General features: G+C 47.0%; 1 protein-coding gene across 2 annotated transcripts in view; it reads left to right on the top strand.

Moving 5' to 3' along the window:
- EDDM13 (epididymal protein 13) overlaps positions 1–23,925 on the top strand; it is a 37,070-nt gene that overhangs the window by 10,331 nt on the left and 2,814 nt on the right. The window contains exons 5-12 of one of the 2 annotated variants that reach the window (XM_032263075.1): positions 1,093–1,101; positions 1,774–1,800; positions 5,550–5,582; positions 11,791–11,799; positions 12,182–12,208; positions 14,464–14,490; positions 19,098–19,225; positions 21,802–21,839. In XM_032263075.1, the coding sequence (XP_032118966.1) occupies positions 1,093–1,101; positions 1,774–1,800; positions 5,550–5,582; positions 11,791–11,799; positions 12,182–12,208; positions 14,464–14,490; positions 19,098–19,225; positions 21,802–21,839 (298 nt within the window). Of the gene's footprint in view, positions 1–1,092; positions 1,102–1,773; positions 1,801–5,549; positions 5,583–11,790; positions 11,800–12,181; positions 12,209–14,463; positions 14,491–18,719; positions 18,824–19,097; positions 19,226–21,801; positions 21,840–23,925 lie in introns of those variants that run through there. The other variant, XR_004264227.1, reaches the window with a different exon arrangement.

Genomic DNA, 23,925 nt, shown 5'->3' with positions numbered 1-23,925 from the left:
TCCTTCTGAGTCCACATCGCTGCCCCCACTACACACACACGGGCACATCATTACGTAAGACTGCAATATTATTATCCTCATCACTACCTCCTTCTGAGTCCACATCGCTGCCCCACTACGCACACACGGGCACACCATTACATACAACTGCAATATTATTATCCTCATCGTCATTATTACCTACCTCATAGTACTATTTCTAACTTTACTAACCTTGACCTTGAGCCAGGAGCTACCCTAAGTACTCAATCTGCATTATCTTCCTTTTTTGACATAGCTCCAAACAGGAAATAACATGTCCATTTTGCGGAGTACAGAGAATTCACTGATCATTCCAAGGCTACCCACTTAGTAAAATGCATCACCTGGATATCAACCATTCAATGCCCACATCAATATTCCCAACATTAGGCATTATCTACCAGCTGAATTTAAGGGATATGGAGAATGGTGTTGTGAGCTGCATAAATACAGCACTTTCCACTAGCAAACTCCATGGGATTCTTCAATACGTAGGATGCCTTGTCCCAGTTAACATTCTCGTTTTGTAGATGAGGAAATGGAGATTTATAGAAGTCAGGGAGATCTGAGTTTGAGTTCCTGCTTTTTCACTCACCAGCTGCACAGGTCTTTGCAAATCACATAATTCTTTGGAGGTTCACCTGTCCTCATCAGCAACACGGGGACAACATCTGAGCTCAGAGGGTTGGTGTGGGGTAAATACAAGTACAGAGCTTGGCCCCTCTTTCTAGAGGCAATCGAGGCTCATCTTTTCTTCTGTTCCTAGCATGAATGAAGAGCGGTTCACAATTGTTGTCCCAATCTGTTTTCCTACTTTGGAAGCTCTTCCCTGCACCAAATGCACAGGGGTCCTCAATCATCTCACAGCATCCTGAGTCCCAGTCCCCGACTGCTCGCCATGCATGACCCCTCATGGATTCTACTTCCCAATCTGTTCCCAGTCCCCAGCATCTGACCTTGTTTTGTTTTTCTGATTATGGCTTCCCCTTTGCAACCTCTTGGGCACAACATTCTGCACCACGCATGTAACACTGGCCACCACGCTGACTCTCCTGGATGGGCTGCCATCAGGGATCGTAGGTAAATACCTTGCCACTTCGCAACACCCCTGAACTGTGCACTTTGGTGGGAAATTTTAAGCAAGGATTTCTGAGTATCTAGTATGTACCTGGACTCATGCTTGGGCCTGGAAGCCCAGAGGTGGATCTGATGTGCTCATTCTGTATAAACTCAGAGTCTGGTGAGAAACAGAGACAAGGAAATACAAGTGATGCTTGCTATGATTTTTTTTTTTTTCCTGAAAGGGCGTTTCACTCTGTTGCTCAGGCTGGAGTGCAGTGGCGCAATCTAGGGTCTGCTTCCTGGGTTCAAGCGATTCTGCCATCTCAGCTTCCGAGTAGCTGGGATTACAGGCGCCTACCACCATGCCCAGCTAATTTTTGTATTTTTAGTAGAGACAGGGTTTTGTCATGTTGGGCAGGCTGGTCTTGAATTCCTGACCTCGGCGACCCACCTGCCTCAGCCCTGTAAAGTGCTGGGATTACAGGCCTGAGCCACCGTGCCTGGACTTTCTATGATTGATAGAGGCAGGAACAGGGATTAAGTGGGAATAATGAGGCATGACTGAGGCATTATGGCCACACTTCCCGAAGAAGAGAGTTTGTTAAAGCTGTTGAACTGGGGGAAATCTATTAATTAGAAATATTTCCTTCTGTTGCATTTGCACATCATTTGTTATGTCTTCCTCCTCAGGTCTGATGAGCAGACTGTCACCAGATGGTAAGTGTTGGGATTATGTCCTTTGGACTTCGTCTTTCTTTTCTCCTGTCTCCAAGATAATGCAGACTTATTGAGTCATTTATGCTTTTATGAAGAGTCTATAGATCATTTCAGGCATTATCCAATCACATGTTTTGTTTGAGCTTTGATGCAATAAAAATATGTATTACTATATAAGGTTACAGCTAGAATTTTGCCTAGTAATTACTACGCTGTGGAGTTTTAAAGTTTTATGAATAGCATATGCACATGGGAAAATATTGAGGGAATATAAAATGAAGTCAAAATCATTCTCTTCACCACATTCCCGGCCCTGCTCTCTAGAAGCAAGCACCATTTCTAGTTTCACATGTAATCTCCCAAGAAATAGTCACACACACATATATGTACATCCTTAACTCTTCAAGCTAAAAGTATTATGTGTTTTAGCAATATAACTTTACCTCTTTCAGATACCTGAAAAATGCTTCATGTAGACTCCCATAATTTAATGAGCCTCTGGTTCATGTACATTGAGTTTTTTTCCTAATATATGATTCTAGTTTTTAGTTTCCTTCCATCCTGTTGACTGGGATTCCTAACATATTTTGATTTCAGTTTTATTTTGTTTTGATGTTATTACAAACAGTGGTATGATGGAAATCCTTATAGAGTCATGGCTTTTTTAGTTTTGCAAATTCGTACCTGTTAAGTTCCTAAAAGGGAAATGGCTGGGTCAAAGGGTATCTGCCTTTTAAATGTGGACAGGTGTTGAACACATTTGCACCCTCATATTCAGCCTGTGGGGACGCCCGTTTCCCCACACCTTCAGCAACATGGAATGTTATCTCACTTTTTACTTTTGACAATGTGATGGCTAAAAAAAAAAGTTGCTCCCCCAGTATTTTTCTCACAGATAGACTGAACCTCATCAAGATTTCTTGCTGCATCTATGCACTACCAGAACCCCCATGTCTATCATTCTTTAAATGGACACACAGCATTTTCCTTAAGTAAATGAACTTGAAAAGGGCTCTACACTGCTTGTCATAAGGAGACGGCTGTGAAGATAAATATGAAAATAAAACGTCATTAAACTGTAACTCGACACTTTTCTGCCAAGGCTCGTTGCGTGAAGGTTGTTCTCGCTCTTTGGTAGAAAGGAAGACTAGCAAGTGTTAAGAGTTAACGATGAGTCGGCGCCATTTTGAGAATTTCCCCCTGGTTGGAAGAGAACTGGAAGGAGAAAAACTCTCACCAGGTGGCACCCAAGGAGTTAGAGCTGAATCTGTGTCCCCCTGAGATCTCTTCAGCGTCACTAAGCCTTCATCTCTCACTGCTAGAGATGCCCAGCAGAGGGAATGCCAGCCAGACTTCCCAAAACATACGCATCCAGAATTCCACCTGGCTCCATTATTTACCCGCACACACCACCCAGGCCAAGTCTGTCTGCTACCCAGTAAACCAGCATTAGCAGCACACATTGCACTGTGGTTGTGAGATTATGATACAATGTCAGAAACACTCAGATATTAGGGCGCCAGTGAAAGTGGGTTCGGCTCCTCACCACCCCCACCATTCCATGGGTTCTGGACTCCAAAGTCCTCCTTGTGGTTTCTGTTAGTCCTATGATGACAGTTTCTGAGTTCTGTCCATCTTAGGTGGCTAAACAACCATGCACTTTCTCTGTTTGCCCATCAACCTGGAAGTAGGACTTTCCTCCATGGATTTCCCCCAGAAACGTGTTATGGGAAAAATCTTACAGAAACCTAGAATTACTGAGTTTTGATAAAGGTGAGAGTGTCAGGAACACCCCAACCTTGAGCACACGGTTTCCCCCGCTCTGCTCACCTCTTCTCACCTCTCCTTTACTTCTCCTTCCGCCTTTTGTCCCTCCCACATTGCCTGTGAAGCTGCAGCCTTCTCCTTTAAACAAGCTCAATAATTCCATTCTCCCTCACTCCTGTTCCCCAAAATCCACCCAACCCATATATACCAGCCCTCTGTGTGCCAGAACCTTCCTCCTTGGAATGTGGTTGAACTTTATTTTTTTATTTTATTATTGTTACCGTTTTGAGACAGAGTCTTGCTCTGTTGTTCAGGCTGGAGTGCAGTGGTGCGATCTCGGCTCACTGCCACCTTCACCTCCCGGGTTCAAGCGATTCTCCTGCCTCAGCCTCCAAGTAGCTGGTATTACAGGCATGCGCCACTATGCCCAGCTAATTTTTGTATTTTTAGTAGAGACGGGGTTTCACCATGTTGGTCAGGCTGGCCTCAAACTCCTGATCCCATGATCTGCCTGCCTCAGCCTCCCAAAGTGCTGGGATTACAGGCATGAGCCACTGCACCCGGACAACAGCTGGACTTTATAAAAAGCGAAATGTTCTTATTCCACATGTGAAGTGCCTGCCATGAAACCAAGTACCAATCTAATGCAGCCACTGTCAGATATAACAACGGCGGGGAGTCGAGGTGGATGTGGCAGGAGTCACAGACTCACAGGGCTGGAAATCATCTGATTCACTAAACAGCTGGGGAAACTGAGGCCTCGAAGGAGGCAGAGCATCAGAGGCAAGGTAGCCACTAAGAGTAGACTCATTCAGCACCTTAAATGAGCCCATGAATTTCCAAGTATTCCTGTGCACTGATTCTTTTAGTCCTTCTAACTACTCTAAGAGGTGTAAATGCCACAACATCTAGAGCGACCAGCTCGCCCCAGCACATCCCCAGTGTTAGCTCTGAAACCCTTGCATCCTGGGAACCCCTTGCATCTGGGCAAACCAGGATGGTTGGTCTCTTAATTATGACTCCACTTTTCAATGAGGAGACTGAGGCACAAGTAGATGGAGTGAGTTGCTGGTGGTCAGGAGGCTGGGGTGGCAGAGCCAGGACTGCAGCACAGGTCCTAACGGGTGGCACTCCACTGTTCTCAGGGTGAAGGCTGAGGCCCTTAAGCTGACTCCCAGGGCGCAGCATCACTGAGCTGCAGATACTCTCCAGCCACGCCTCGTGCCACGGTCACCTTCCACCACCGTGCCCCTGAGGTGGGCTGCTGTCGGGATTGCCCCATGTTGGGTATCACTGTTGGGGTCTGTTAACCTGCCGATGTTCCCCACAATAGGGGCACCACGTTGTGAGGAATGCCAGCAGGTGAACAGACCCCTGACAGTGGGCCTCCTTCAATCCTCCCGCACCTGCAGGGTCCAACCTGCCCAGGAAGATGCCCACATTGTCCCCTCTGTCTGCGACTCTTTCCTCCCTCCTCTGCCAAATTTCTTCCCCCAGCTAACCCATGCTCATCTTCCAGGTCTCAGACACAACCTAACTTCCCTCAAGATGCCTCCCCTGGCGTCCCCACAAGGTCAGCAACCATCACCCCCTTACAGGTTCCCACGGAACCCAGCAAGTCTACCCAAAATACTCACCCCACTTTTTGATGCCTTTGCTGCCTGCTTCTCTGACTCGTCTGTGAGCTCCCTGAGCATCTGGGTCAGGCCTGCTTTGCTTTCCAGTGCATCCTCCACACCTTGTGTGATGCCCAGCACACAGGAGATGCCTTGTAAACATTTGTTAGAAGGTGTGACTGAGTAGTTGAGTCTGTGCCTTCACCCATAAAATGAGTGAGCTGGGTTGCCTCATCTCTACCTCTGCTGTCCTGACTGGTCAGGGATGCTTAGTTGGTGGTGTCTGAGACCCATGTCTTACTGTTGACTTCTCTCTCTACTCTGCACCTCCATTGGAACCTGGGCTGCCTACATTGTTGCCTCCAGATAGGACAGAAGAAGAAAGTAAGTACTGTGACAGTCTTTGTCTCTGAAATTAGATTCTCATAACCCATTCTGGGCTTTCAAACTCTTTAAAAAATGTCAGGGAAGGGTTGGTGCAGGCCCCAGTGTTTAGCCATTGGCCTGGCATCAGAAGCATCATCAGCACAGGTTCTGCTGAAGAATCTAAGCTGTGCTATGCTGGTAAATGTCTAACAACCACCTCTGCACGAGGAGAGTGAGAAAGGATGCCCTGATTTGTAGTGACTGCCATTTCCCATGGTGTAAATACTCTGACCGTGCCTGATTTCAGGCTACTAAGGGTCTAACAGCTGCCTTGTACAATTCCTGAATTTTAGTAATTGTCTCTTGTAAACCATCTTCAGCACCTCACTAAGTGTAAACTATATCTTTTTTATTTGGTGTAGAAATTGCTCCAATGCGAGGGAGCTTAACCCATTCGTCTTCCAAAGGAAAAGTGATAATCTTGGGGAGAGAAAGGGGCCAGGCCCTTTACAGAGGGTAGGGGAAATTTCAAGGAAGGAAGATGGTGGAGCAGCCTCTCGTGAAGACAGACATATTTATACTCTATCTAGTTTGGGTAAGATGGAACGAGGCCCCTCTTCTCATGAGTACTGATCCTTAAGATCAAAGATTTGTTCATCTTTTAGTACATGTCCTAGAAAACCATATGGCACATAGTTGGACTACACAAATGTTTCTCTTGTGTGTGGGTGGTTTTTTGGTTTTTTTTTTTTTGGGATGGGTTCTCACGCTGTTGCCCAGACTGGAGTGCAGTGGTGCAATCACAGCTCACTGCAGCCTAGACACCCCAGGCTCAAGCAATCTTCCTGCCTCAGCCTCCTGAATAGTTGAGACTACAGGTGCACACCACGATACCTGGCTGATATTTTCTTTTTTTGTAGAGACGGGGTCTCACCATGTTGCCCAGGCTGATCTCGAACTCTTGGGCTCAAGCGATTTTCCTAGCTTGGCCTGCCAAAGTGGGGGAGTTACAGGCATGAGCCACCACTTCTGGCCCTCACACATGTTTCTTGTACATCTATTTCATGTTATTTTTGCTCATTAGAAGGAGCTGAAGAAAACTAATACTGGAGAACCTGCCTCTATTATATTACTGAATTCTTACAAGAGCACTGGTCAAATGGAACACAAGTTATAAAGGGAAGTTTCTCCAAACTGATTATCTGAAACTTTTTCAAAAAGACAGATATCGGTGTTCTATCTGGGCCTTCTGCATGAGAATACCAAGGGGTGGGACCCAGGAATCTGTTCTTTCAAAAGGTTTCTCAGGTGCTTCTGATGATTTGGCTCAGATGGTTTGAGAACTACTGAGATAAAGCAGGACTTAGCAAACTCCAGACAGGCCCACTGCTTGCTTTCATAAATAAAGTTTTATTGACACACAGTCACACCCATTCATTTAGGTATTATTTGTAGTTGTCTTTGTGCTCTAATGGCAGAGTTGCCTAGCTGTGACTAGGACCATGTAGCCTGCAAAGCCTACACTATTTACTGTCAGACCCTTTAGGGAAAACATTTGCTGACCTCTGAGCTAAAGCAGTGCTTGTCAGGGTCTTTGTTTAAAATTAAGGTCCAGGACCCTACTTCATATCAAAGAAGGAGGATGTCTGTGATGGAATTCTAAGCTCTTGTGTTTGCCTCCCAAATGGTGATCTTTGGGCCAGACACGGTGGCTCATGCCTGTAATCCCAGCACTTTGGGAGGCAGAGGTGGGAGGACAGCTTGAACCCAGGAGTTTAAGACCAGCGTGAGCAACATAGGGAGACCCCTTCTCTATTGAAAATTAATACATAAAGAGTTTAAAACACTGAATGGAGGAATAACTGAATGTCATGTCTGCTGATTCTATTCTCTTGCTCACTCTTTTCCATACTGACTCCCTGAATGCTGGTTCTGCTACTTCCTCCAGTAAAAAGTAAGTTATTTTTCCTTTCCTATGGGTCACTTGGAAGTATTCAGGTGTTGGGAAGAAGAGGTAACAAGAAAAAGAAGGGAATCTTCGGATAGTTCTCCATGTAGAACACAAGTTGAGAGAGACCCTCCATCAGCTGCCCCCCTCTCTGAAGGAGTTTCAGGGTGGACAGCAAGCCCCAGATTGTGTGGAGAGCTGTAAGGGTGTGTCTGGGGTATGGGTGGGTCTGGGGCTACATGCAGGACTGTGTGTGAGCCCTTAGCATATAACATCGCTGAGCTCACAGGACCATTGCCCCAGAAGACAAGAAAGTACTGAGTTGTACATATTTGTTGGGAGGGTGACTGAGAAGAGAACCAAAGAGGAGTGCCTTGCTTCTTCCTCAAGCTCTCTCCCTCCTGACCCTCAGGGGAGAAATGAAAGAGAACCCTGGAGACTCAAAGGGATGCTCTAGTATCTTCTTAATCTCTGGAAGATTAATCCGCATGGAAACTGGATACTTGGGGCTCTGTCCACCTGGATTAATGCATCTCTAAAGGAGTAATGTCTCAAAGAATCATCTCAAGTCACCCACCATGGGCCCCAGTCTAATCCATTGAATCTGGAAGATACTTTATTTCTCATTTTTGGGAAGGTCTGTTTTGAGAACCAGCAGGGTGGGAGGAGCTAGGAGGAGGCGTTATTAACTTCTTTCTTTTCCTCTCCTCTCGGTGCCTCCACTGGTGCCCAACAATGCCCACTGGATCTTCTGCTCCTGGCATCTCAACAGTATTGAAACGTAAGTCTTGTTTCACATTTGACCCCTTCTATTTTGCTCCCGTTCTCATCTCTGCCAAGGGAGGTCCACTCTTAGCCAAGCCCAGAAACCACCACTTCACTTTCTGTCTCTACGAATTTGAGGATTCTAGGTACCTCACAGACGTGGAATCATACACTGTGTGGTCTTTTGTGTCTGGCTTCATTCACTCAGCGTCGTAGCCTCGAGGTTCATCCAGACTGTGGCCTGTGTCAGTGCTGCATTCCTTTTTATGGCTGAGTCATATTCCATTATATGGATAGACTGCACTTTTAATTCAATCATCCATTGATAGACTTTCGGGTTGATTCTGCCTTTTGGCTGAGGACACACTCTTCTCTTTTGGTCCACATTCAAAGCCATCTAAACCCCAGCTCTGAGACATCATCCTGTCCACGCCTCACGACTACCTCCAAACCCCACTTCTGTGCAGCTGGAGCCTCAATGAAACCCAAGACACCCTGATATGAAAAAACAAATCGAAAAAGGGTACCGGCAGCTCAAGAGCACATTCCAGGCACCAGGCACAGTTGTAAGTGCTTGACTCGTGATAGTCCCCAAGCCATCATCCTTGTTTTACAGCTGAAAACATGGTGGTGAGAGAAGGCGAGTAGCTTGCTCATGCTCACACAGCCAGTAAGGTGCAGAGAATAACTGAAGCCCAATCTGATCCCCAAACGGTGCTATTAAACAGTGCAAACTAGAACATGGTTAAAGCAGCTCAGACTAACAAGGTCCCTGCCGCATCCCGACACTGGAAGTATTATTATTATTTTATGTTGTGTGTGTTGTAAAAACGATAAAATTAAGCTAAGAAAGGAAAGCAGAACCGGCAGAGTGTGCGCTGTGGGTGCAGGTCCTTACTGCACCGTTTTCTAGTTCTGTGGGCTTTGGGCCCTCACCTCCTGAAAGGCGCAGCCCCCTGGTCTATACAACACACGTAATGGTTCCAGTCTCACAAGGTTGTGAGGAGTAAACAGGATCGTGCTGTGAGCAGGATGATTCTCACCTGGGGAGATGTGGCCCCTAAGGGGACGCCTGGCAACACCTAGAGATATTTTTGGTTGTCAGGACTCGGGGAGGTGGTGGAGGAGGCTAATGGCACCTAATGGGGGGAGTCTTGAGATGTTCCTAAACACCCTACAATACACAGGACACCCCGCCCCCCACAACAAAAAAAACTATGCAGCCCCAAATGTCACTCGTCTGGAGGTCGAGAACACCCCGCTGAATAAAGTGTCTGGCATGGGATAAGAGTTCAGCCGGGGCTCTTATCAAACTGCCTCAATTGCGTTTATTCGGAACGCCCCACGTCTGCAGGAGGCACCTCTGTCCTGCTCCTTCTGCTCCTTTCCTCAGGCCCTTCTCCTTCCTGCATCCTGAGGCTGCACCCACAGCACCTAGCAAACGAAAAGCGGACCCAGCCCTGCTCCAGTAACAAGCAAAACCCAAACCCAACAAAAAAATCCCGAACACCTGCCTAAGGGCCTACCAGGTGCCAAGCTCTGTGTCCGGCGATGCACAGGGGCTCTTTCTCCCTGACCCACACATTCACCCAGGATGCATGTGGTTCAGCCGAGACAGCCTGAGTTTCAGGGCAAACAGACCTGGGTGGGAATTCTACTCCCATCATCTATCATTTGGGTATAACTTACTCAAACTTCCTTGGATTCTGTTTTCCTACTTGATTAATGGAGATAATATTTTTTGTTTGAGAATTCAGTGATATAAAGCAGGGATGAATCAGCAATTTTTTTTTCTTTACTGTAAAGTGCCAAATAGTAAATATCTTAGGCTTTGAGGGCCAGGTGGTCTCTGCAGCCACTTGCTACTCAATGCTGCCTTTGCGGCCTGAAAGCAGCCACAGACAACACATAGAGAATGGGCATGGCTGTGTTCAAATAAAACTTTATTTATTTACAAAAGCAGTAGCCAACACACTGTGAATGTGCATGGCTCTGTTCCAATAAAACTTTATCTACAAAAGCGGGTGTCAGGATGTCCACCCACCAATGAATGGGTAGTAAACAAAATGTGTCTATTCATACAATGGAATGTTATTCGGCCACAAAGAGAGTGCTGACACAGGAGACAGCATAAATGAGCCTTGAAAACATAGTGCTCAGTGAAAGAAGCCAGACACAAAAGCACAGAGGATATGACTCGAGCTCTATGAAATGTCCACAGGAAGCAAGTCCATAGGTAGAAGCAGCAGTTTAGTGGTTGCCCAGGACCACGGGAGAGGAGGGTGAGCCCAGAGAAACGGGGAGTGACTGTGCAGGGGCACCGGGTTTGGGGGGCAATGGCCAACGGGTACATGGTTTCTTTTTCGAGTGATGAACATGTTCTAAAATTTATTGTGGTGATGGATGCACAGCTTTGTAAATGTACTAAAAAATACTATCTTGTACACTTAATGGGTGACTCATAAGTGACGTGAATTATATTAATATACCAACCAAGCTGTTACTAAGAAAACAAGTTCAGAAAACAACAAGAGCTGGAGGGATGGAGTGTGCCAGCCCTTGGATGACGTATGTAGGTACTCACATTAGAGGGACACAAAATATACAGAAAAAAGGCTGGGCGCATTGGCTCTCACCTGTAATCCCAGCACTCTGGGAGGCTAAGGCAGGTGGATCATCTGAGGTCAGGAGTTCAAGACCTGCCTGGCCAATACGGCAAAACCCCATCTCTACAAAACTATAATTACCTGGGCGTGGTGGTGGGCACCTGTAACCCCAGCTACTCAGGAGGCTGAGGCGGGAAGTTCACTTGAACCTGGGAGGCAGAGGTTGCAGTGAGCCAAGATTGCACCACTACACTCCAGCCTGGGCAACAGAACGAGACTCCGTCTCCAAACAGAAAAGATGGGAACGGCGGGCCGGGCGCGGTGGCTCAAGCCTGTAATCCCAGCACTTTGGGAGGCCGAGGCGGGTGGATCACGAGGTCAAGAGATCGAGACCATCCTGGTCAACCTGGTGAAACCCCGTCTCTACTAAAACTACAAAAAATTAGCTGGGCATGGTGGCACGTGCCTGTAATCCCAGCTACTCAGGAGGCTGAGGCAGGAGAATTGCCTGAACCCAGGAGGCGGAGGTTGCGGTGAGCCGAGATCGCGCCATTGCACTCCAGCCTGGGTAACAAGAGCGAAACTCCGTCTCAAAAAAAAAAAAAAAAAAAAAAAGATGGGAACGGCGTGGCAGCTTCCCTCCCAGCCTAACCCAGCTGCTGTGAGAGTCCTGCAAAGCACTGCCATCCCCTCTGACCCACCATGCAGCCTTCGACTGTCTGCCTCGTTAACTCTACACGTCCTGACCACTCACCACGACCCACCCAGGGCTTATCCCTCCATCTTCTGATGTTGTGGTTTTTCCCTACACGCGGCTGCCTCCTTCATGACTCCTTGGAACTCCACACTCTGGGCCCTGTCTGCTCCCCTGAAACATGTCTTGCTTCCTTCACCCCATTTCCTTCCGGATGGACCACATCAGAGATCCTAGGTAAAACCTCGCTCCGTACATGCCCCCGGACTTTGTGGGAAGCTGGTTTGGGAAGAACGTTCTATAATACCTAGCATTAGGTATGAATACTAGGCGGGGCCATGTGAGGTGATGGAAAGCTGAAAGACGGATCTGACATGTTCACACCCTCACTCCAACTGACAGTTTAATGGAGGTGGGGAGATGGACAAGTCACAGGCAGTTACATTACAGCCAGGAGGAGGTGGCAGTGGGGACAGTGTGAAAGGGGACGATGAGGGAATCCCGCTGGGCTTCTTGGAAGAGGAGTGCTTGGGGTGAACTTGCTGGACCTGTTGGTCTGGAAGTATTTCTCATGCTGCTCCCTCTGACTTGCATTGTATGCCCCTGTCTTCCTTATTAGGTTTGCTGAGTCTCCAAGTACTGCATGGTAAGTCTGCTGACTATGCTATTTTGCGTTCACTCCTGTGCACAGAAATATATGGGTACTGACTTTTCACTATGGTGGAGGAGCCTTAAATAGCATCAGACCTTACACTTTTTATCCACACCATCGTCTGCATCACAAATGTTTAGCATGTTTTTATTTGTCCAACAAATATGAATTGATGTTAGCTATCCTATACAAAATCTTATTCTAGGTGTTGGAGATACAGCAGAAAACAAAACAGATACAAGTCTGGGACCAAGTGGAACTTGTATTCCAATCAGAGGAGAAAACATATAAAGAAGTAGGTTACAGGTCTGTCGGATGCCGTCATGTCCTATGAAGACAACAGAGTAATGGAGATGGAAACGCAGTGTGGGAAAAGTTAAATTTTTTGGCCGAGCGCGGTGGCTCATGCCTGTAATCCTAGCACTTTGGGAGGCCCAGGCAGGTGGATCACTTGAGGTCAGGAGTTTGAGACCAGCCTGGCCAACATGGTGAAACTCTGTCTCTACTAAAAATACAAAAAATTAGCCAGGCATGGTGGTGCGCACCTGTAATTCCAGCTTCTGAGGAGACTGAGGCAGGAGAATCGCTCGAAACTGGGAGGTGGAGATTGCAGTGACAGATATCACATCATTGTACTCCAGCCTGGGCAACAAGAGCGAAACTCTGTCTCAAAAAAAAAAAGGTTTTTAAAGGGCAGTCAGGGGAACATGACATTTGAGCAAAAGCTTGAAGAAGAAGAAGGGCAGTTGAGGCAGACGTAGCTGGGGGAAGGGCATTCCAGGAAGATAGAACAGCATGTGCACAGGTGTGGGTAACCCCCCACATGGGCACCGAGGAAGGAGAGCTGTGCAAACCCCAGGCAAAATTAGTGCCTGAAGAATATCTTACAATGTTATTACTCAGCTATTCCTTTATATAATCCTTTACATATAATCATATATTAGTTTATTGAATTAGTGCCTGAAGTATAACTTACTGCTTCCATATATCTAGCTTATATAATCATACTTAGTACTTATATCTAGCATACTTAGTTCCACATAATCTTTCTATATAATCATTCAGGTATTGTAGTCGGAGCTGTACTGACACATTTAGTGCCGATTTATAGAATCCTTCCATATAACCATATAGTAGTTTGTAGTAGGAGGAATGCCTAGAGCAGTCACAGAACAGAAGCAGTACATGGGAAAACAGCCAGACCAGGATGAGAACCAAAGACTCAGGTGGTGGCATTCCTGCCTGAAAGGGCATACGCTGCATGGCAGGCTTGGAGCTAGAGCCTCTCCTACTGAGAGAGGAGTTGTAGTACCTTGCATCCAGTTCCTGTGGAAAGTCGGCCTCAGGCCTGAGATCCCACAAATAACCGAGGGAGAAGAACCCCTCTGGTGTGACGTCACAGTGTCTGTACACCCTGTCAGTCTTTTCTTGCTTCTGTGCTAGCTCCAATCATCCTCCCATAAATATCTTAGGAGAAGAGGACAAGTCTGCCAGCTCCCACTGCATTGGCTTACAGTATCCTTCTATCAGAAACCCTTTGAAGTCTCCAGCCCCCAGATAAGATGTGTTGCGCACGACAGCTGTTGCACACAGCCCACCTCCTTGCCTCGGTGACCTAATGGGGGTGGACCCCTTTTCTGTACATGATCCTCTACTACTGCACATGGCATGGCCCCCTACTGTGCACGGCCCACCTCTCTGCCCAGGTGACATAATGGGGTGGCCCCCTCGCTTGTCACTCACGTGATTATGTATGCCTTATCACTAAGCCTATAGATGATGACCTCAGTTACGACCCTTCCCCCTGCTTGTACCTAATAAATATAGACACTTCTGGGTGTTCGAGGCCTTGCCTGTCTCAGCTCATAGGTGGCGTGGCCCCCTGAGTCCAGCTGCTCATCTCCAGTTCTTCAGTGTCCTGTCTCTTTACTTCTGGGATCCTGCATCTCAGCACAGCATAAGGAACACCTCACGACCCTGTGGGGCCAACAGTCCTACACAAAGGTCCTGAGGCAGGAGAGTCCCTGGGATGCAGGGACACGGAGGAAACTAACTGCATTCTCTTCTCTCATTCGAGGCACCCAGAAGCCCCATTTAGAGTTTGGTCTCCATCCACTTCATCATTCACCTGATGGTTTCTTTTCTTTTCCTTTTTTCCTCCTCCTCCTCCTCTTCCTCCCTCCCTCTCTCGCCCCCTTTCTTTCTTTCCTCTTCCTCCTTCTCTTTCTCCTCCTCCTCTTCATTTTCAGAAGAAACGAGTGACTGCAAGGAGGAAGGTGAGTGCATGGAGTCACGCCATTCCTCATCTACAGGACAGCGTGTCCCTTCAGTCTGGGCTATCCTCATCTACAGGACAGCATGTCCCTTCAGTCTGGGCTATCCTCATCTACAGGACAGCGTGTCCCTTCAGTCTGGGCTATCCTCATCTACAGGACAGCGTGTCCCTTCAGTCTGGGCTAGGATAAAGCCTTAGAAGATTTCAGGTAATAAGGCCAGGGGCTTTGGTACCCGAGAGGCTGCCTTCCCAAAGGGTATCCAAAGTCTGCAAGCCACCTGCCCCCTTTACACTGCTCATGGGCATCAAGAAGACCCAACATACTCAGATGTGAGTGGGAGACATTTTTATCCCAGCTGCTGCTTCTGGGGAGTGTTGAGTCCTCTCTTCCCCCCTAGAAATTACCAGGTTAAGTCCTGGGTGACAGGGCTGTGGGGTGGAAAACCAAGGGAGGAAAACCAGATAACAGCAGCAAGCCTCCAAGTGACCCAGATGATGGAGATGAGCACTTTAAAATAGGTAGAGCTGGTCATGGTGGCATCGCCTGTGGTCCCAGCTCCCTGGGAGGCTGAGGCAGGAGGAGCTGGGGAGGTGGAGCCTGCAGTTAGCTGTGATTGTGCCACTGTATCCAGCCTGGGTAACTGAGCAAGCCTCAAATTAAAAAAAAAAAACAAAAAAACCAGAAGAACACTAACGGTTGGTTCTTTTGAAAAGAGTAATAGAAATTTAATCCTTTGGCATTACTGATAAGAAAAAACAGAGGAGAAAAAACTGCCAATATTCGGAAGGAAGATGAGAACATCATAAATAAAATAACAATAAGGAGATAACTGGAGAAACTTTATGCCAATAAAATTGGAAGTTTAGATAAAATGGACAAAATCCTAGAAAACCACAAATTGCCAAAACAAATGAAATGATATAAAAAATCTGAACAATCCTCTAACTGCTAAAGAAACGTCATCTGTAATTAAATAGCCTTTCCCCACACAAAAGCGTCTTCCAGGTTCAAGACAGCATTAATGGTGAATTCTTCCAAACACTCAAGGAAGAAATCACACTGATCTTACATGAAATCTTCTAGAACATTAAAAACGGTCATTTTCCAACTCATTTTTGGACTGAGTAACTTTGATAAAAGATCTGACAAATATGAAAAAGGAAAATTTCAAGCCATTCTTTCCTACAGACGTAGATGCAAAATCCTAGACTAAATATTAGCAAATCCAATTTGGCAAGATAGTTTAAAGAATCATGACCAAATTCTCTTTATTCCAACAATGCAACAATGGTTTAATAGATAAAAACCAATATATGGTATTCCCACCTTATTAACATAAAAAAAGCATATTATTTCAGTAGATACAGAAAAAGAACATGATATGATTTTACAGTTATTCATGATTTTTTTTTTTTTGAGACAGGGTCTAGCTTTGTTGCCCAGGCTGGAGTGCTGTGATCTGATCACAGCTGACTACAACCCCAAACGCCTGGGCTCAAGTGATCTTCCCGCTACAGCTTCTGAGTAGCTGGGACCACAGGCATGTGACACCACACCCAGCTAATATGTTAAATTTCTGGAAGAGTTGGGGGTCTTCCTATGTTGCCCAGGCTGGTCTCAAATTCCTGGGCACAAGGGAGGCTCTTGCCTCAGCCTCCCAAAGTGGTGGAATTACAGATGTGAGCCACCATGCCCTGCCTTACTCATGATAAAACAAGCAAGCAAACAAAATTAAAAAACAAACAAACAAACAAACAAACAAAAAAATACCTCAGCTAGCTAGGAGTAGAAGGGAACATCTTAATATAATAAGTAATAACTACCAAAAAATGACAAGGAACAACCTGTTTAAGGTAAAATCCTCAAGATCCTCAGGGTTTGGGTCCAGGACCTCTGTGCAGATAACAAAATTCACTGATGCTCAAGTCCATGATACAAAATAGCCCAGTGCTTGCATTTAACCTATGCACAGCCTCCTGCCTCCTGCACACTGGAAATCATCTTAGATTACTCATAATACTTGATACCATGTAAATGCTCCTTAGTTACTATACTGCTATGTTTCTGTATTTTTTTATTGTTGTATTGCTATTTTTATTGGGGTTTTTAGAAGTATTTCTCGCCAGTTGTTGGCCAAGTCCTCAGACATGGAATCCAGCGACATAGAGGGCTGACGGGGTAGAGAGTGTCACCTCTGAGGTCACAGCTGAGACGTTCTTGCTATCACCGCTTGCATTTCACATTGCACTGAGTGTTCTATCTAGTGCAAGTCCTAGCCAGGCAAGGAAAAGGAAAGAATAGGCAAAAGGATTGCAAAGAAAGAAAGAAAGAAGAGCCTCATTTTTTTTTATAGATGTGATTGTGTACCTTTGATTGGGAGGGTATATCTGAGGGGCCTGGGATAGGCTGGTGTTGGTGACATATAATTAAACACAAAAATATCCACCAGACCCAGAGATCTTCTCCACACAGGTAGAAGAGAAAGAAAATAGTTTTATTAATGGGTAAGTATTAAACCCAGAACGTGATATTCAAAGAGACTGCAAAGACAGAAAAAAAATGTTCACCCTTTTATATAGCCAAACAGATACAACTTATTACATACCTGCTCTCAAGATAAACGGCAGCTAGTCCTCAAGGAAGAGGAGGACTTGGCAACTCTATTTGCTGTACATGGTTCATCTGAAATTAACCTGGTTATTGAGGCAGCCATCTGTGTTTGTTTTGTTAATCTAAGGGAAAAATAAACTTTTTTTTTTTTTTTGAGAGGGAGTCTTGCTCTGTTGCCCAGCCTGGAGTGCAATGGCATGATCTTGGCTCACTACCACCTCCACCTCCTGGGTTCAGGCAATTCTCCTACCTCAGCCTCCTGAGTAGCTGGGACTACAGGTGCCCGCCACCATGCCCAGCTGATTTTTTGTATTTTTAGTAGAGATGGGGTTTCACCATGTTGGCCAGGCTGGTCTCCATCTCTTGACCTTGTGATCTGCCTGCCTTGGATTCCCAAAGTGCTGGGATTACAGGCATGAGCCACTGCACCTGGCCCAAAAATAAACTTCGAATATGTTTCTCACAGGAGGTAAATTTGCTACTAGCAGTGGGGTGCCCACCAAAGTTAGGCTCCATCCTTTCCCAACAAGAAGCTGGGGAGAAATGGGTACTACCTTCCTTAATGTTTACATTTCCAAGGGATGGTTTCAAGGTCGTTGAAAACACCTGTCTGGGTCATAGTGCTGGCAGCAGGCTTACTTAGCTTTGAAAAAGATGTGTGTACACTTTGAAGAGATAGAGACTTGCAGTGGCAAGTTTTCTAAAGTAAACACTCTAAGCAAAGGGGACAGGGAGGAATCGCTTCCTGAATTGTCAACAGGGAGAATTAACTTTTTTTCTTTTTTGATTTGCATTTGCCTTTACACTGACAATGTTTTATTTTTTATTTAAAATCTCTTTAGACAGACAGGTCTACCTGTAAAAAACAGATTTTCTGAATGTAATACTTTCAAAATGAAAAGACGGGGGAAATGTTACACAGAAAGAAACACTCGTGCAGCACATGAGGTCTGAAATAAGAAAGCGACGTGGTCTGATCTGGTGCTAGAGTGACCCTACTAACGCTCATGAGAAAGAGAAAGTATGGCAGAGGAGGCAGAGGCAGCCAGCAAGAGCAGAGCCTGAGACTGGGGATGGGGGAGAGGTGATGGTTTTGTTACCGGAAACGGGTCCCAATCAAGACCCCAGGGAGGGTTCTTGAACCTCATGCAGGAAAGAATTTGAGGCAAATCCATAAAGTGAAAGCAAGTTCATTAAGAAAGTAAAGGAGTAAAAGAATGGCTACTCCATAGGCCGACAGCAAAGGCTGCTGTATTGAGTATAGTTACAGTTATTTCCTGATTATATGATAAACAAGGGGTAGATAATTCATGAGTTTTCCAGGAAAGGAGTGGAGATTCCCTGGAACTGAGGGTTCCTCCTCTTTTTGGGCCAAGTTGGGTAACTTCCTGATGTTGCCATGGCTTTGTAAACTGTCAGGGCACTGGTGGGCGTCTCCTTTAGCATGCCAATGCATTATAACTAGTATACAGTGAGCAGTGAGGACGGCCAGAGGTCACTTTAATCCCGGTCTTGGTTTTGGTGGTTGTGGCAGCTTCTTTACTGCAACCTGTTCTATCAGCAGGGTCTTTGTGACCTGTGTCTTGTGCCGACCTCCTATTCTCATCCTGTGACTAAGACGATCTTAACCTCCTGGGAATGCAGCCCAGTAGAGTTCAGCCTCATTTCACCCAGCCCCGATTCAAGATGGAGCCACTCTGGTTCAAACCCCTCTGACAGTTTGGTGAGAAATCTGGGCAAGGCAGGGTCAGACTTGGTGATGTCTTGGATGTGAGGTGTGAGACAGCCAAAAGGCATCCCTGACTGTTTGTCTGGGGTATGGAGGTAACCAAGAAGGGGGAAGCTGGCAATGGTGGCGGATGTGAACCAAAATTCCAACTCAGGAGGCAGGCAGAGGTGTGAGTTTAGAGATCAGAATGGAGATACAGCAGTGGCAGGAAGCTCTAGGGCAGGGAGGGAAGGCCATCAGCATAACTCATCTCCATGGTTCTCTTCAGTTAAGCCTCTCTCAGCCACCACCCCATCCAGGAAACCACCCCCCAAGAGGAGGAACACATGGAACTTCCTGAAATGCGCCTACATGGTGATAACCTACCTCTTCGTGACCTACAACAAAGGGGACTGGGTAAGAAGAGGCCGGCACGGAGGGGAGGAGGGTGAAGAGAGGAAGGAGAGAGGAAGAGGAAAGAGGAGGGAACTGGGGGCAAAGAGGAGGGGACGGAGGGAGCCTCAGAGGTGCCACGCAGGAAACGGTGGGAGAGCCCTTCTGTGAAACACCCTCTCCTCCCTCCCTCCCTCCACTCTCATTCCATTCTTCCTTCTTCTTTCCTTCCTTCTTCCCTTCTTTCTTCCTACCTCCCTCCCTTCTTCCTTCCTTCCTCTCTTCCTTTTCCTCCCTCCCTCTCCTTCCCCCCTCTGTTCTTTCCTCCTTCTCCCTTCATGCCTTCCTCCCTTTCTTTCTTCCTCCCTCTCCTTCCCCTCTCCCTTCTTCCTTCCCCATCCTTCTTCCCTCCTGCCCTTCTTTCTTTCCTCTCTCCCTCCCCCTCCCTTCCTTTTCTTCTTCCCCCTCTTCTTCCCTACTTCCTTCCCTCCTCTCTCCCTCCTTCTCTCTCCTTCCCTCCCTTCCACCTCTAGACTAGGATAAAAGCTACTCCTTTCTGCACTAACACAGCCCCAGGGGTTCCTCTGAAATACATACACTCATTCTGCCTCTCTCTGTCACTATCTCTTGCCCTTTCGAGGGGACGTTCATAAGGACCAAGCCTTTTACTGGTTGCTAGGGACTCTGATGGTTGAGCTACCTTCGAGCAGGTCCTAATATTGCAAGGGAGGCAGGCATCCACAGAGAGAACCAGATCACCGAGTGGTACCACTTCGTGAGCACGTGCCAGCGCAGGAGGCAGTGGGGCTTACTGCAGCCTAGGGGAAGCATGGGGTCATGGAAGGCTTTCTACAGGAGGTGACCCCTCCGCTGTGGGTTAAGGAGAGGACAGAATCAGCCAATTGAAGAGAAGAAGCCGGGGAAGCCTTCCAGAGGATTAAACACCATGTGCAGGACTCAGAGACGTGAAAATAAGGCAGGGTGCAAGAAACCATGAGCCGGGCCGGCGTGGTGGCACTCGCCTGTAATCCCAGCACTCTGGGAGGCCAAGGCAGGCAGATCACTTGAGGCCAGGAGTTCGAGACCAGCCTGGCCAGCAGGGTGAAACCCCGTCTCTACTAAAAATACAAAAAGTAGCCAGGTGTAGTGGCAGGCGCCTGTAATTGCAGCTACTCAAGAGGCTGAGGCAGAAGAATCGTTTGAACCTGGGTGGTGGAGGGTGGAGTGAGCCAAGATCATACCACTGCGCTTCAGCCTGGGTGGTAGAGTGAGACCCTGCCTCAAAAAATTTAAGGAAAGAAAGAAAAGAAAGGGAGAAAGGGAAAGGGAAAGGAAAGGAGAAAGGAAAGGAAAGGAAAGGAAAAAGGAAGGAAAGAAAGAGAAAAAGAAGGAAGGAAAGAAAGAAGCAACAAGGCATCATTCATTCATTCAGTCTTCAGATATTCATGTGGGCAGAGGACCCACCCTAGATGCTGGGGACTCAGAGGAAGACAGAGCCCATAAGGTCCTAGAGTCCCCGGAGCTCGCATGATTGACAGTGACTGAGAGCAGGAGGACTGCAGAGAAACAAGCAGCCAGCTCCAGGAAACATGAAGTAAATCAGGGTGAGATCGATCACAGAGTGAGCAGGGCCATGGGCTGCTTCCCCGGGCAGGTGGCGTCAGGACATAGAGATGACAGACTGGAAGGACCCTGCCTTCAGAGTAGCTTGGGGGCAACCACCGTGAGCAGAGCAGGCCACACAGCTGACCCCAGGAAAAGAACACGCTAAGTGCCTTAGAGGAACCAAAGGAAAATCTATGTGACCTGAGAGGGGCAGGGGGGGCCCGGTCATGCAAGGTTCTCACAGACCACACGAGAAGGAAGCGTGTGTTCTAACCTGTGGACAGCCACCAGTGAGATCCCTTCTGAGTTATGAAAGGGTCCCTCTCGGTGCTGCCTGTGGAGAGTTGAATCAGAATCAGGTGAGAGTGGAAGCGGAGAGATGGAGAGGAGGAGCCATCTGCCAGGGCAGGAGATACGGTGGTGCCAGTGGAGATGAGAGCCGCACAGCAGTTCTACAAGCAGTGCTTATGCGCTGAGCGTGAGGAGTGAGGAAAACGGAGCAGCCAGGGAGATGAGCCTGAGACAGTGACAGGCTAGTGGTTCTCAAACTGGGGTGACGTTGCCACCCAGGGCACACTCAGCAGTGTCTGGACCATGTGATTGGCTGTGACAACTGGAAGAGGGAGCACTAGCTCCATCTAGAGGGTGGAGGCCAGGGATGCCACTCAACATCCTACCTGGCCCAGGACAGCTCACCATGACAAAGAGGACCCAGGTCAACATGGCGGGAATCCGAGGCTGAGAAACCCCAACTTAGGAGACTGTGCTCCTTCTGGGGAGGAGGAGAACTGGCTGGAAGATGGGGAAGAAGGTGGGAGTGGTGAGAGGCGGGCTGAATAGAGCCCACGGGATGTCACAACCGGAGGGAAAGAGCAGAGGGTGAGGGCAGGAAAGAAGGGAGAGGGGGATGGGGAGAAAGGGAGGGAGGGAAAGAATTCACTCGCCTCACCCCAACTGTTTCCTTCTCTGTTTCCGGTTCACTTTTTCCTCCCAAGTGTTACTGCCACTATTGTAACTTGGAACTGGACATCAGGTATGTGATGGTAGGGAAGTGGGCTTTTCCCACCACTGAGGTGGGTTGGGGGAGGTTCATCCCAACTTCCTGGCATTTGAGGTAAGGAACACTGGTGGATTTGGAAGCTACAATCATAGAAACCCAGAAATGCATGAAAAGTCCCAAGTTTGTCACCCTTAAATGCAAGCCACTGCCTGACATGGGCAGGAAAACACAGTGTAAATGACAGGGACATCTCAGGCAGGAGGATCTTCTTTATGAACTCACTCTATCATTTTTCCACAAGTCTCAGGACTTGCAGCCAAACACACACAACATAAAATGAACCATTAGTGACATTTGATGCACTCACAATGTTGTGCAACCATCACCTTTTTGCAGAATCCTTCTATCATCTTCAAAGTAAACTCGGTACCAATGACATTGCCACTCCCCCAGCTCCTGGAAACCACTAGTCTGCTCTCTGTCTCTGAGAACTTACCTGTTCTGGACACTTCATACCCGTGGAATCACACCCTACATGGCCCTCTGTTTAGCATAGTATTCCCAAGGTTCATCATGTTCTACCCTGTATCAGTACTGTATTCATTTCCGCTGAGTGCTCCACTGCATGGATACACCACATTCTGTTTCTCCATCATCAGGTAAAGTGCACTGGGTCGTTTCTACCTTTTGATTGTTGTGAGTAATGGTGCTATGAGCATTTATAAACAAGTTTTGTTGGAATATTTGTTTTAAAATCTTTTGGGGTATATACCTAGGAGTGGAATTGCTGGGTCATATGATAATTCTGCATTTACATCTACTCATTAATGTGTCCTGGACGCAGTGGTGAACAGGGCAGACAAGATTCCTGTGCTCACAAGAAAACAATTAGATGATTACAGGTGATGCCTAGAGCTACAGAGGAAAAGCATAGCCCATTATGAAGAAGAAAACTGAAGAACCTGACCCTGGATAGTTGGGTGATGAAGGAAAGGCTGTTTGGGAAAGTGACATTGAATTAAAGGCCTGTAGAATGAGGGGTTGTCAGCCAGACAGAATACACGTGAAAGAGGCTCCAGGTGAAGGAACTGGCTTGTAAAAAGGCCCTGGGGTGGAGAGTGGCCTAGACTTGCCTGGAGTCAGAAAGAAAAATGGGGGCAGAAGAAGGGGAGGGAGTGGGAGAGCACTGTGGGAGGACTGTGGGTGGCATGCTCAGCAGACCACCTCAGACCTACAAGATTAGAGCAAGCATTTAGACCAATCCTAAGTCATGGGAAGCCACAGAAAGGCTGTCGGAGGGAAAGGGACATGTCTCAGTGACATGAAGTGCAGAGGCCAGTTGAGAGGCTATTCAGTTTCCATGAGATGATGGCAGCCTGGTCAAGGCTAGGGTCCAGGGCATGGAGACAAAGTACTAAAGACAGATGGGAGATTTCTCTTCCCTTGACAGCTACAAAGATCCTCTCGTACATTGCCTGCCTTTCATCCTCTCCCTGGCATCCCCAGTGCTCTCTTTACATTAAAAATGTAAATTATATCACTTGAGGCAGTGGCATGATATAACATACCTCCACCCCCTGCTACACTCCCGCTTAAATCCACCAGTGGAAGCTCATCAACTATTACCAGTGTCTTTCACACTTTAAAAGAAAGTAAATCCAAAACACGTTTCTACTGAAATCTTACATTGAATCCCAATGTATAAAAAATTCAAAGTTGCTTTTCATTACCAGAAATACTTTTCATAAGGTTAACCATGTGGCATTTACTTATTATGAAGTCAGGTGATAAGATTTGCAAGCACAGGGTACAGAAGGCCTTTGCTCTTACGTTTTACTCTGAAGGCCTTTGCTGTGTTACGTCACTCTGAAGGTCTTTGCTGTCTTACATTTTATTCTGAAGACCTTTGCGGTCTTATGTTTAACTCTGAAGGCCTTTGCTGTCTTACGTCACTCTGAAGGTCTTTGCTGTCTTTACGTCACTCTGAAGGCCTCTGCTGTCTTACATTTTATTCTGAAGACCTTTGCGGTCTTACGTTTTACTCTGAAGGCCTTTGCTGTCTTATAGTTTATTCTGAAGGCCTTTGCTGTCTCACGTCACTCTGAAGGCCTTTGCTGTC

The sequence above is a fragment of the Sapajus apella genome, unplaced genomic scaffold (genome assembly GCF_009761245.1).
Source record: "Sapajus apella isolate SASKATOON/1434 unplaced genomic scaffold, GSC_monkey_1.0 scaffold135, whole genome shotgun sequence".
Classification (NCBI taxonomy): Eukaryota; Metazoa; Chordata; class Mammalia; order Primates; family Cebidae; genus Sapajus; species Sapajus apella.
This window is presented reverse-complemented; position numbering and strand designations above follow the sequence as displayed.